Source organism: Protopterus annectens, chromosome 1.part2, assembly GCF_019279795.1.
Source record: "Protopterus annectens isolate FY-2018-M chromosome 1.part2, PAN1.0, whole genome shotgun sequence".
NCBI classification, from domain to species: Eukaryota; Metazoa; Chordata; order Ceratodontiformes; family Protopteridae; genus Protopterus; species Protopterus annectens.
In genome coordinates, this window is record NC_056727.1 from 1,174,691,157 (window position 1) to 1,174,704,882 (window position 13,726).

General features: G+C 42.7%; 1 protein-coding gene across 1 annotated transcript in view; it reads left to right on the plus strand.

The window, feature by feature from the left end:
* The window catches only part of PTK7 (protein tyrosine kinase 7 (inactive)), a 2,009,558-nt gene that overhangs the window by 1,797,530 nt on the left and 198,302 nt on the right, over positions 1 to 13,726 (plus strand). Inside the window, exon 18 of the mRNA XM_044060033.1 lies at positions 12,111 to 12,262. Within this exon, the coding sequence (XP_043915968.1) occupies positions 12,111 to 12,262 (152 nt within the window). The remainder of the gene's footprint in view (positions 1 to 12,110; positions 12,263 to 13,726) is intronic.

Here is a 13,726-nt window from a genome sequence, read left to right on the forward strand (position 1 = left end):
TGTCTATTGTCCAGTCTTCACCTCTGATCAATGTCAGGAAGTTGAACAGGTATTAGAATTAGATAGGCCTTATACTGATAATACATTAAGATTTGTCACTACATTTAATGGTAATACTAAGGATGTATGTAATATCATACATAAAAATTGGGTAATATTAATGGCAATGCCAGAGTTGCAGCATGTACTAGGCCCGACACCTAAGTTTGCCTTTAGAAATGGACAAACTCTTAAATGCTTTGTTATAAGGATTTTGGTAATGGAAAGAAATCTGTAAGTAATAGGATAGGAACACAAGTGTTTTAAATGCACATGTTGCGCTGATATATATGAGGGGGAAGATAATTTTCAGCATCCTGTAACTCATGAGAATTTCTCCATTAGATGTAGTGCGGATTGTACCACCACGAGGATAGTATATTTAGCTACCTGCATGGAATGCAATGCGTTCTATGTAGGTAAAACTATAAGAAGGCTAAAAGATAGAATAATAGAACATAAATCTGAAATTAAGAGAAAAGTTGAAACTAATGGGCTGTATAGACATTTAATGATTTATAGTTCACATTCTTTTAAATTTAGATGTATTTATGTCTTGAACATGGGTATGAGGGGGGGAGATGTGGATAATTTACTACAACTGAAAGAATATGAATGGTTTATACGGTTGCAGGCGGATAAAATGCCTGGCTTGAATAATAAAGTAAGTTTGAAGCCAATATTAGTTAAAAAACAGAGGGAAAATGTTTAGCATTTTATATGTTTTTTATATATATATGTGTTTTTAAATATGAATTTTAATGAGATATGTTAATTAGTTTCTTTTGTATGGCTGGTTTGTTCATGTGACTGTAAGGTTTCTCCATTTAAATGTGATGAATAGACATTAAGTTGTATGCTGATGAAGGGTGTAGACCTGAAAGCTTCGTATTAAAAAGTTTTTACGTTTGGTGATTAGAGTGTCTTGGCTATTCAACCAGTAGCAGAGCAGGAAAAAGGACAAAGTTTTTATTCAGGACTGTTCCTGGTACCCAGAAAAGACGATGCCTGGCATCCAATACTGGACTTATCGATTTTGAACACGTTCTTGGACATTCCAGAATTCAAAATGCTGACTTTACAACAGCTACTGCCCATGCTGGGCAAGAACGCTTGGTTAGTGACTCTAGACTTAAAAGAGGCATACTTGACCTTCCCAGTAAGGGAATCATGCAGAAGATACCTCCGCTTCAAGGCAGGTTTCATGCATTACCAATTCTCTGCACTGCCCTTTGGCTTATCTACTGTGCCCAGGGTCTTTACAAAGTGCCTGGCACCAGTAATTGCATTTCGCAGACAAAGAAGCATACAAATCTATCCTTACTTGGATGACTGTCTCATTCAAGCAGAAAACAAGGACATTCTTCTTCAACATCTGGCGTTTGTAAAAAGGCTTCTAACATGCCTAGGGTACACAATAAACGAAAAGAAATCACAACTGGTACCCTCTCAAAAATTACATTCGTGGGTGCAAGCTTGAATGCAACTGCCCAGATGGCTTACCTTACTCCAGACAAAAGCAACTGACTTTATACTTCAAACAGATGGCAACAAAAACACAGTTGTCTGCAAGACAAATTCTGCAGGCTTTGGGGTTCATGGCATCCTGCATTCTGCTAATTCCACATGCAAGACTACATATGAGGAAATTTCAATGTTATCTAAAAAGTTTATGGAGTCAACATTGTCACAGTCTAGAAACAATGATTCCGCTCATTCCCTGCCTACAACAGGAGTTTCTTTGGTGGGCAGAGACATGTCGCCAAAACAAGGGACGGTCTTTCACTCTACCCCCTGCCACCTAAACCCTAACTACAGACGCATCAGATTATGCTTGGGGGGCCCACCTGGCGGGGAGATGCATTCAGGGCATATGGAAGCCAAAACAAATGCATCTGCATATCAACCAGAAAGAGATGCTAGATGTTCAGAATGCCCTGACAGCCTTCAAGGACTTGCTTCATCCAGGACAACTACTGATAAAGACGGACAATGGTACATAAACAAGCAGGGGGGGTACACATTCCTACCCCCTTTGCAGACCAGCCATGGCATTGTGGGACGCAGCCTTGACTTACCAAGTACATCTTCAAGCACAATTTCTGCCAGGAAAACGAAATACTCTGGCAGACAACCTAAGCAGAAATCTTATGGAGCCTCACGAGTGGAAACTGGATCCACAAGTCTTCAGCATGGTAACACAGAATTGGGGGAGCCCAGACATAGATCTATTTGCCTCTCCCAAAAATTATCATCTGGACAAATTCTGCACAAGGACTTATCACAGACAAGCATGGAAAGTGGATGCCCTATCCTTCAGTTGGAAAAACCTATCAGTCTATGCCTTTCCTCCTCTGCCTCTTCTCCCCAACGTCTTGCTAAAGGTCAGACAGGAAAAACCAAAAATGATCCTAATTGCCCTGGACTGGCCTCACCAGCACTGGTGCCCAATTCTAAGGAATATGTCTCAACTCCCTTCTTGGTACTTGCCTCAGATACCTCATCTACTGTCTCAGCAGAGCAATCAAATTCTGCACACTCAGCTCCAAACTCTGAACCTGGCAGCATGGCTGATCATGTAATTATTCAAACAACACCTCTCAGTAAATCTGTGATGGATGTCATTTTGGAAGCCAGAAGGCCTAGTACTGGAAAATCTTATGCTGATAAATGGAAGAGATTCTGTGCTTGGAACCAAACACAAGGAAACGGACACAGCAAAACCAAATATTCCTCAGATTTTACAATACTTGACTGAGATGCTTGACAAGGGCCTATCTTTTTCATCAATAAAAATCCATGCCTCTGCCATCTTGGCTCATTACAACACGGAGCCTCCCATTTTTTCTCATCCTCTGCTGAAACAGTATCTTAGAGGGGCCAAAAATTTAAGGCCTCCCAGAAGATCACCAACTCCTGCATAGGACCTCAATTTTGTGCTGGAAAAACACACCCTGCCTCCTTTTGAACCAGCAGCTACTGCGGATATAAAGTTTGTATCTTGGAAAACCACTTTCCTTTTGGCAATCACTTCAGCAAGAAGGGTTTCAGAACTAGAGGCCCTCATGGCTATGGAGCCTTTTATTACATTTTACCTGGACAGGGTGTCCCTCAAGACCAATCCTTCCTTTATGCCTAAGGTGGTATCCAGTGTGGCTCTTAATCAAACTATTCACCTGCCAACATTTTACCCAAATCCGCAGAACAAGGGGGAGCGGATTCTGCATTCACTGGACATACACAGACAACTAAGATTCTACTTAAACAGGATCAAATCTCTAAGAAAGTCTGAGCAACTACTGGTGGCATTTGCTGCAGGATCAGAAGAGAAGGCTATATCAAAGCAGACTATTTCTAAGTGGATAAGCCACTGCATTTGTTTCTGCTACTTGCGTCATGGTAAACCAGTGCCCAAGGGAATCGGGTCACATTCCACCAGGGCTTCCTCTGCCTCAGCAGCCTTTCTCAGATGAGTTCCAACCAAAGACATTCTAGAAGCTGCTACTTGGAGCTCTATTCATACTTTTACAAAGCATTATCATTTGCCTCTCTTCTCCAAGTCCAGGGCAGGCTTTGCCTCTGCAAGTTCTGCAGGACCTTATAGCTGCTCCTAATGCTATTTAGTTCCATTCTCCCATCCATAGCTTTGGGATTCTACCCAGATGTAATGACTGCAACAGTGAAACACGAAGAACATAGTACAGTTGTGTACACTTACCATAAATGTAGATATTCGAGTGCATTCACTGTTGCAGTCCAGGTTACCCACCCGCCATCCCCCTTTTTTCTATAACTTTCCTTTCTTTCACTATATTCTAAAGCCTTTGTGGTATATTTGCTTTTAGATGAAGGTAAAGTTTATGTTGCTAAAAGTACATTTACACAGATATATATGTATGTATGTATATATATATATATATATATATATATATATATATATATATATATATATATGGCTGCATGTTTTATACCCCTGATGACCTGACGTCATGGAAGAGGAGACAGCAACCGACGCAGGACCCAAGACTTTGATATTCAGGCCGACTGAGGGCAACCTGCCAGCAGGATTACCCAAATGGTAATGACTGCAACAGTGAATACACTTGAACATATACATTTATGGTAAGTGTACACAACTGTACTTTCTTCGCATTACCGATACTCAACACAAACCGACGATTTCTTTCACGTCTTCAGTTCTGTCTAAAACTACCGAGTTTCTAAGGCCCAGGGTATGAACTACGCCTAAAAATACGACGACCCAACCTCAAGCATCTGCTTCCATGCCTCAATCTCAAATGCTTAAAATGGCGGAAGACCTTATCTTGCTTATTAGGGGAAGCCAGCCTATGCCTTCCAAAAGAGAGAGAGACTTGTCCCCAGCAGTTTTATCTGACTAGGAGTCCAATGACTCTGAGGTTTCTGCATATGAAGAAATACAACCCTTGTCTGCTTATGAGGATTCAGATGCAGAGGAATCCATTCCTTCTGCCTCGCCTCCAGAGGATTTTTCATTTGGTGAAACCCTACATACTTTTAAGGGAGCATTTACAATGGGGGTGTCAGGACTATCCTCAGTCCAAGAAGAGACTCCGGGAATTCTTAGATTTACCACAGCACAGACCTTTAGCCATTCCTCCTGTCCTGGATGTTGTGGATGATGTTTTTATGGAATCCACTTTTAACTCCTGACACCCTTCCTCCTGCTCCCAGAAAGCCTGACACTCAACTTTCTTTTCAAGAATCCTACTGCTGATCTAGAGGTCCTCTCCCAAGGACCTTATAGAATAAAGGCAACCACAGCTAAGAATCCCACCCCCTCGGACAGGGATTCCCGAGCTTTAGACAGATGAGGTAAAAAAGTATACACCTCTGCAACTCTTGCTGTTAGAGCACTAAATTGTCAGTTCCCCATGCTGAAATACCAGCAACATGATATGGAACTCTTTAAACAAAAAAATTCTACCTTTCTGGCTAGTGCAGTAAGTAAAGAATTACAGGAGCTTATGCATTCTGCAAGCCAAGTTACTAGACACACCTTGCAATGTGGCTTTGACGCCCTAGAAGCATCCTGCAGGGCAGCAGTCACAGGTTCTGTACTTAGAATGCATGCTTGGCTTAAGGAACAGACCTTAGCAGACCATGTCAAATCAAAACTATTGGACGCACCATTGAACAAAGATAATTTGTTTGGCACCAAGGCAGAAGGTGTTAAAAAAAAGATGGAAGGAAAAGCTAAATCTGTGCAGACAGTTAGACCTCTTGAAGATCCAGCCTCTGAGGTTCAGTAGGCATTGCCCCTGCAAGCACTGGTCTTTTCCGGCCCCCTCTAGACCAGCTCAGACAAGACCTAGGGGAAGCAGACCCAACCCCCCCCCCCCCCCCCCCCAGACAACAGTCCCAGGGAATTCAGCGATCTAAGCAATGGAGTTCCTCCACTTCAAAAACTAAGCCACCCCCTTAAGGAAAGCACTCACAATGACTTTACACCTCCACTCCTTACCTCTGCCCACCTGCTTGTGCCCCTAGGAAGAAAACTCTCCTCCAATGCCAAAAACTGGGCCCCTCCCACCAATGACCGATGGGTCCTCAACATAGTGTCCCGGGGATACAAATTTTATTTCCACACACTACCTACCCCAAAAGGGTTCCCAGATCTTCCTCCAAACTAGTGGGCAGAGGCACAAAACTAAGTCTATTCCCTGCTCTCCGTGAGGGCAATACCGCCTGTTCCTGCAGACCAGATAGGCCAATTTTTCTATTCCAGGCTTTTTCTGGTACCCAGAAAAGAGGGCACCTGGCACCCAATCCTCGATCCATCAGTTCTAAACACCTTCCTGGTGATACCAAAATTCAAAATGCTCACCCCTCCAGCAGCTTCTTCCTACACTATCCAAAGATGCTTGGTTAGCCACCCTAGACCTAAAAGAGGCCTATCTACACATCCCAATCAGGGATTCCTGCAGGAAATATCTGAGTTTCATAGCAGGATCTATGCAGTTTCTGTTCTCTGCGCTTCCCTTTGGCTTTTCTACTTTTCCCAGAGTTTTCACAAAATGCCTGGCTCCAGCCATTGCTTTTTGAAGACAAATGATTATTCAGATTTACCCCTACTTAGACTGATTCAGGCAGTCAGGAAAAGTTGTTACAGCCCCTGGCCTTTGTAAAGCACCTACTGACCTCACTGGGGATACACTATAAATGAAAAGAAATCCAAACTAGTACCCACTCAAAAAATTGGATTCCTGGGAGCAAGCCTGGACACAGCATTCCAGATGGCATTCCTTATTCCAGAAAAACAAGCCTGTCTGACAGACTACTTCTCTCAACTAGCCACCAGATCCCAGTTATCCACAAGGAAAATGGCATCCTGCATTCTACTCATTCCGTATGCCAGACTGCATATGAGGAAACTTCAGTGGTACCTAAAAAGCCTTTGGTGTCAACATTCTCAGGACCTGGAAACTATCATACCTATAATACCCTGTCTAAGGAAAGATTTTCTTTGGTGGGCAGCAACATGAAAGCACAACAAGGGTCTTCCCTTCACACAACACCACGCCACCCAGACCCTAACCACAGACTCATCAGATTATGCCTGGGGTGCACACCTGGACGGCCGGTGCATTTAGGGCCATTGGAACCCAAATCAAATTCATCTGCACATCAACCAAAAAGAGATGCTAGCTGTTCAGCATGCTTTGACAGCTTTCAGGCTCCTTCTCTCCCTGGGGGGCCTCTACTGATCAAAACAGAACCCACCACAGTGAAGTGGTACATCAACAAGCAGGGAGGAGCTCACTCTTATCCCCTCTGCAGGCTCACCATGACCCTTTGACACACGGCTTCAGCCATGCAAATTCACCTGCAAGCACAATTCCTGCCAGGCTCCTAAAACTCTCTGGCAGACAACTTAAGCAGAAACCTCCTACACCCACACAAGTGGCAGCTAGACCACAGCACCTTTAACCTTGTAACCCAGAAATGGTGCACCCCGAAGGTGGACCTCTTTGCCTCCCACAACAATCACCAGCTCAGCAAATTCTGCACCAGGGGACCTCACAGCAAGGCCTGGAAAGTGGATGCCCTATCCTTCCAATGGGTAAACCTCTCAATCTATGCATTTTCTCCTCTACCTCTACTTTCAAGGGTACTAAAAGTAAGGGAGGAAAAACCAAGAGCAGTCTTGATTGCCCCAGACTGCCCACGCCAGGACTGGTACCCACTGCTGCACAGTCTGTGTCACCCTTGATACCATGGTACCTACCTCAGATACCAACTCCTCTGACCCAGCAGAACGGAGAATTCATGCATCCACAATTGCAGACCCTGAACCTGACAGCCTGGCTTATTCCCTGACCTCTCCTCCAGTTGCCAGTCTAAGCAAGCAAGTATTGGTTGTTGTACGTGAGGCCAGATGCACCAGTGCTAGAAAATCCTATGCTGACAAGTGGAAAAGGTATTGCACCTGGATCCAGGCTAAAGGAAGTGAAACAGCACAGCCTTCCCTACCTCTCATCCTGGATTACCTAGCAGACTTATTACACAGGGGCCTTTCCTTCTCTTCTATTAAAATTCATGCCTCTGCCATCTCTGCTTATTACAGCACAGAGCCACCTCTATTTTCTCACCCTTTCATCAAACGGTCGTAAGATGGGCCTACAATTTAAGCCCACCCAGAAGAGCTCCTACCCCAGCTTGGGACCTTAACTTTGTGTTGGAAAAGCTCACACTTAACACCCCTTTGAGACCGCAGCTTCAGCAGTTAAAATTCCTCTCTTGGAAAACAGCCTTGCTTCTGGCCATTACTTCAGCTAGAAGAGTTTCAGAGCTACAAACACTCATGGCAGTAGAGCCCTTCATCATTTTTCATGCTGACAGGGTCTCCCTCAGGACTAACCCAACCTTCATGCCTAAAGTGGTGTCCATTGTGGCTCTCAACCACTTTATTCATTTGCCCACCTTTTTCCCTAACCCACAAAACAAGGGGGAAAGGATTTGTATTCTCTAGATGTGCATAGACAGCTCAGATTCTGCTTAGATAGGACTAAATCTTTTACAAAAACTGACCAATTGCTAGTCCGCTTTGCAGCAGAGGCAGAGGACAAGGCCATATCCAAACAAACAATCTCCAAATGGATAGCGCACACTATCCATTTCTGCTACAAATACCACGGGAAACCACCCCCTAAGAGGTTAAGGACACATTCCACCCGGGCAACCTCCACCTCTGCAGCTTTTCTCAGAGGGGTCCCTACCAGGGACATCCTGGAGGCTGCAGCATGGAGTTCTGTTCATACCTTCACCAAGCATTACCACCATCCTATCTTCTCCAAATCCAGGGCAGGTTTTGCAACCACAGTCTTGCAGGCCATTCTAGCCAGCCCCCAGTCTTCTTGACTGCCTCCACCCTTTTCTTCAGCTTTGGGAATCAACCTAAGTGTGATGACTGCAACAGTGAAACACGAAGAGCATAGTACAGTTGTGTATACTTAGCATAAATGTAGGTGTTAGTGTATTCACCAATCCAGTCCTGGTTTCCACCCTGCATCCCCCTTGTCTCTCTCTCTTCCCCACTCCTTACAGGGATTTTTTAGTATTTACTTTCTACTGGTGGTGTTCTTCCACCATAACCTAGCTCCCTGTTTGGGGGCCCTTGACATTTGGGGCAAGAAAGACTGATGTAATGGCATCGGCTGCCTGATTTTATACCAGTGACGACCTGACGTCAGTCCTGGAGCGACAGCAACCGATGCAGAAATACTAAGCCTCTGGTATTCGGGCCGACTGAGGGCTACCCCTGGCAGGATAACCCAAGTGTGATGACTGCAACAGTGAATATACTCGAACATCTACATTTATGGTACTGTACTTTCATTACGAAGTTCATTTTACTTGTGATTATATTTTTAACTTTAGTTTAATTTCATTTTATTTCGGTTTTTATGCTGATTTTAGTTTCATTTTAGTTTAACTGTATTTAGTTTGTTTTATTTCATTTTACATGCATTTTTTAATAGTCTTATGTGGTTCTTACTCTCATAACTTATCTCATGATGTATTCCCTTTCTACAGTACAGGAGGCATACTTTTTTTAATAGTCGTATTTGGTTCTGACTCACAAAACATAGTTTGACAGATTCCCTTTCTGAGATACAGGTGGTGGCGCTGTTCCTGACAAAGCTCATTTTATTTATAACTTTAATTTTAGTTGAATTTCATTTTTTGTTTTTCAATTTTTCCCTACTTAACAGCAACGAAAAATTGAGAAGCAAGCATTCCTGAAGAATAAAAACACGCTCTAGTGTCCGTTTGGTCTGCAAGAGACTTTTGTAGAATAGAGGATTGCCTATTACAGTCTGACCCGCGTACTGTTTATAACTTGGTCTTTCTCCTATTTACTCAAGGCACATTTCTCATGAAATCTGGCTTTTAGAAAATTGTTTGTAATGGATGGTTGTCTTTCGGCTTTTCCCGGTTAGGGGTCGGCACAGTGGAACTCCGGTCCGCTAATGATTGGCAGTAGATTTTCACAAACACCGAGGTGCCAGCTCGACGTTCAACCTTCAGCGAAGGCACGCCCATTTACGCATGCCTTTTGAATGCCCACCCAACTGCGGGGAAGACATGCAGACTCCACACAGAAGGCACTCCCCGCACTCCAGGCGAGAATCGAACGGGAGAACCTCTTGCTGTGAGGCAACAACACTACCGCTGCACCACCGCGGAAGTGTATATGGTAACCTTTGCAAATAACTAAATGGAAAGCTCCCAGGGTTAATAGCCAAGAGTGGCATCACAAAAAATTTTTCAATAAAGGTGAATGCCCGCATCACACACCCACGCATCCTGATTGGTTATAAACCCGGAGACTCCCCCTTCTTTTACTATATATACGCTTACTCTCCTAATGATAAAATATATGGAGCGGCGCTTGAATGGCTTCTTGAAAACCAATAAAGGATCTTAAAGCTCTGCATCAGTGTATTTTTTTGACTCCCTAGATTCCACCATAGAAACTTTCTTATGAATTTTTTCACAGATGAGAAACTCCAGTTGAAACAAAAAGTTGCTCCGAAGGAGGCTTCAGCAATAGACCTTTCCACCAATTAAGACCATTGAATGAGCAACTAGCATAGCTGGACAGCTGGTCCCATACTTTTAGGGAATTACCTCTCTCTTTTTATAAATAAAGCAAAAAAAAAAAAAACTAGACTAAATTGGCAAACCTTGCTCCCACAGGTACATCAAAGTGGAGTGGCCAGTGAAAGCCTGATACACCGGAGCTGTCACGGGACTCTGTTCACAAGAAGTCCACCATGCGACCGCCCCGAGGTGGTCCTCATCCTCTTTTAGGCTTAACCTGCCACAGGGGGTGAGAATTTCTGAATTAGTCCCAGTGTTTTGAGAACTGATGTAATGCAGCCTTCCTTAAGTTCAGTTAGAAATACTCCATGTTTACGAGGTGAGGATTATAGATCAAGCACCTCTAGACAATCTAGAAGACTGGTGGTACAAGTATCCATTTTACAGGTAGTACTGCACTTACCGGAAACACTCCAGGTTGTCATTGTAACTGTAGAACCCTCACACCGTCTCAAGGATGGGCTGTACTCTGTAGGAATGCTGACACATTTCTGCTGACTGACTTGCAGGTCATTTTGTCTAAGTTACATTCTTCATGAGTTAAGTTCTTCTGGGTGGTGAAATAGGCTAGACTGCACAATTTCCATGTCTTCCAGAAAATGCAAATTGACCACTTTGTCAGTGCATTGTTTTACCACCTGTCTTGAATTGTGTTTATGTTGTACTTTGATACTGCAGCAGTTCAGAGAAAAAACAATACCTCAGAGTGAGAATGGTAAAGCAAAGGGTGCTTACCCCTACAGAAATGGCTCTAAGAGTTTTGCCAGTAATCTCTGCATGAAGCTAGCCTAGGCTTAGCTGTATCTGCTTAGATGCTGTGTACTTGAGCAAGTAGTTTCATTGCAAGTATTATGTATTTTTGTTAGCGAGTTTTTCTGTTTGGTCTTTCATGCATGTACAGATAATCCATGTCGTCATAAACAAAATATTGTCTAAAAATGATGAAGAAATACATGGTGATTTTTTTTTTTTGAGAAAATGTATGTGATCTGTTTAAAGATGTTTTCTTTTCATGAGGTCCTCTTGTGCAAGATTAGTAGATTCACTCTTGCCTACAGGTGAGGGAGTTAGTCCTGGAGGAATTTAACACCCTTAGGGTTGCTCATTTATAGTAATTATTTGGAGGAGTAACATAGGGGGGAGTTGTTTTCTTTGTTTTGATTTAAGGAAACCACACTGTAGTTTCTGTGTAAAAAGGTGATTATGCACCTGCTGAGCAGTTCTCTCTGGTTGGAGAGGTGGGCCTGGTTTTCAGTCATTTCAGAAATCAGTGGGTTGGGAGGGTGGCCTAATGGTTAAGGTGTTGGCCTTGCAAACACAAGGAGCAGGGTTTGAGTCTCACAAGGGATAATTGGCTAGGCTTAAAATGGCTCGCAAGGACAGTTAGCTTAGTACTAATCTTTTTACACGTTCCGTAGTCCTTTGAAAATCTTGAAGCTGTCTTGCAGTACACTTCTTTCATTTTTGTATTGATTATTGATAACTGATCAATCAGCAGAAATCATGTTATTGCCCGAAGTGAAAGACACCACCCCCCAACTCCATAACACTTGTATTTTTGCAGTACTCACAAAACTAATACAGGAAACTCGCTACTGAAGTTCAGTTCTGGTGTTTTGTATTTCTGCGTATAAAGTTACAGAGAAGGTGGCACTCTGCTAGAATAATTCCATCTGTGTTGCAAGCAAAATGCAAATGTGATTCTTTTTCAGAAGTCAGTGGTAAAAAGAGTGGAATACCATTAGTTTGCACAGTCATTGTCTACCTTTACACATCATTATTTATTTTTAAGAAGATAATGTAGTTTTAACTTTCCTTTTTTTGCTTGCATTTATAACCTTTTTCCTGAGTTTGCATTTTGAAATGTGTCATTGGGTTTTGTATTAATCAGTTACACTGTTTTCTTTCCCACCCCTTTCCTTCAGGTCTCAATCTGCACACAGGTAGCTCTAGGTATGGAGCATTTGTCCAACAGTCGTTTTGTGCACAAGGACCTGGCAGCACGTAACTGTCTGATCAGTGCCCAGCGACAAGTGAAGGTGTCTGCCCTTAGCCTTAGCAAAGATGTTTACAACAGGTACAGCCCTTTTTAAAGTGTTTATTGGAACAACTTGGGCAGCTACTGTTTTAATTTTAATTGTCATCAATTTTTTTTTCAACTTGGAATTATTTATAGGTGTGTTTGACTTGGTGCCTGTTTATTTTAGGTTATTTATTTATTGTACGTATTTGTTTACCAGATAAATCCACTAGCCCATTACCCCTCTTCAGGGGCAACTGGGAGTACTAGCTACTTAGGTGATCTGCTCAGTGTTGCATAGTAGGTAGTGGCGACTCTTCTGTATTAAACTGCCAGAACCATGTAATTATAACCATTTGTTTTCACAGTTACATAACACATTGAATCTTCAGACACATTGCACATAAACACATTGCACATAAATCAAGTGTCTTTGCCAGTGTTGTCAAGCTGACGTAGCCTAGCCATTACATAGTGGATGATTTCACTTGTCAGTTCCCATTTGCTACCCCTGGGGTACAGTACTGGACGTGATGGGTCCCCTGGATGTGTGTTATTGGAGAGGTGAGACAACTCTTTAAGGTTGCTGAGTTCTGCAGCCAGTCAGACCCAAACAGGATGGCATCCTTTAACTCCAATTCTTTTCTTCTTTACTTCTTACCTTAGGACTTTGTAATCTGTTACCAGATGTGGCTGTCACGAATGGAGGCTAGTCAAAAAGTTTTGGAGTGCCACTGGCTGCACTAAGTAATGTATAGGGTTTAGTGTAGCATGACCTGAAGCTGATTCTGTATGCACAAAATCCATTGTTGTCTTTTTCACCTGATTCAACAATTGGGTTATCAGATCTGACCTCAGCTTTTTTTTCCCCAAGTGCTTGGATCCAGGGCTTTAGATTTTCTGATATCATTTGTACAGTGTGAATAAAATGCAAGTTGAAAATGAAAATCCAGTAAATGTAGAGTGTATTCCCCTTTGTTAGAGACATTTTTGCAGAACACTGTTAAAGTAATTGATTAAGATTTGCTTCTGAGACCACTTTTGGAAGGAAATGAGGATTAGTTTACAATAATAATCAAGCTTCATGAAAAACAAGGTATGGCGGTTTGTAACAGAGTGCTTGTAACTCAGAAATCCTGCTAGTAGACTTGATTGCTACCAAATAGATCATTTGCCAAGTAAGGGATTTTAGATCCACTGAAGGAGTGGGTTCAAAAGGACTCCTAGTCAGAGTCTGAAGTATGTCAGGAATGTCTCAAGCAGGAGCTGGATTCCTGATTGTAGATCTTAGGATAAAGGTTCCCTTTAAAAAGGCTTTAGAAGCCTGGTTCTATCTCACATGGAAATTAGAAATGTCTGCTAACTGAACTTTGATAGCTGAAAAACTGGTGCCTTTGTGAAACAGCTCCACCAAAAAGTCCAACACAGAGGGACGAGGGGCTGAAAAGTAGTCCAGATCTGTGGAACAAGCCCATAAGGTAAATCTTTTCCATTTGCTGAGGTAGACCTTCTTGGTATTTG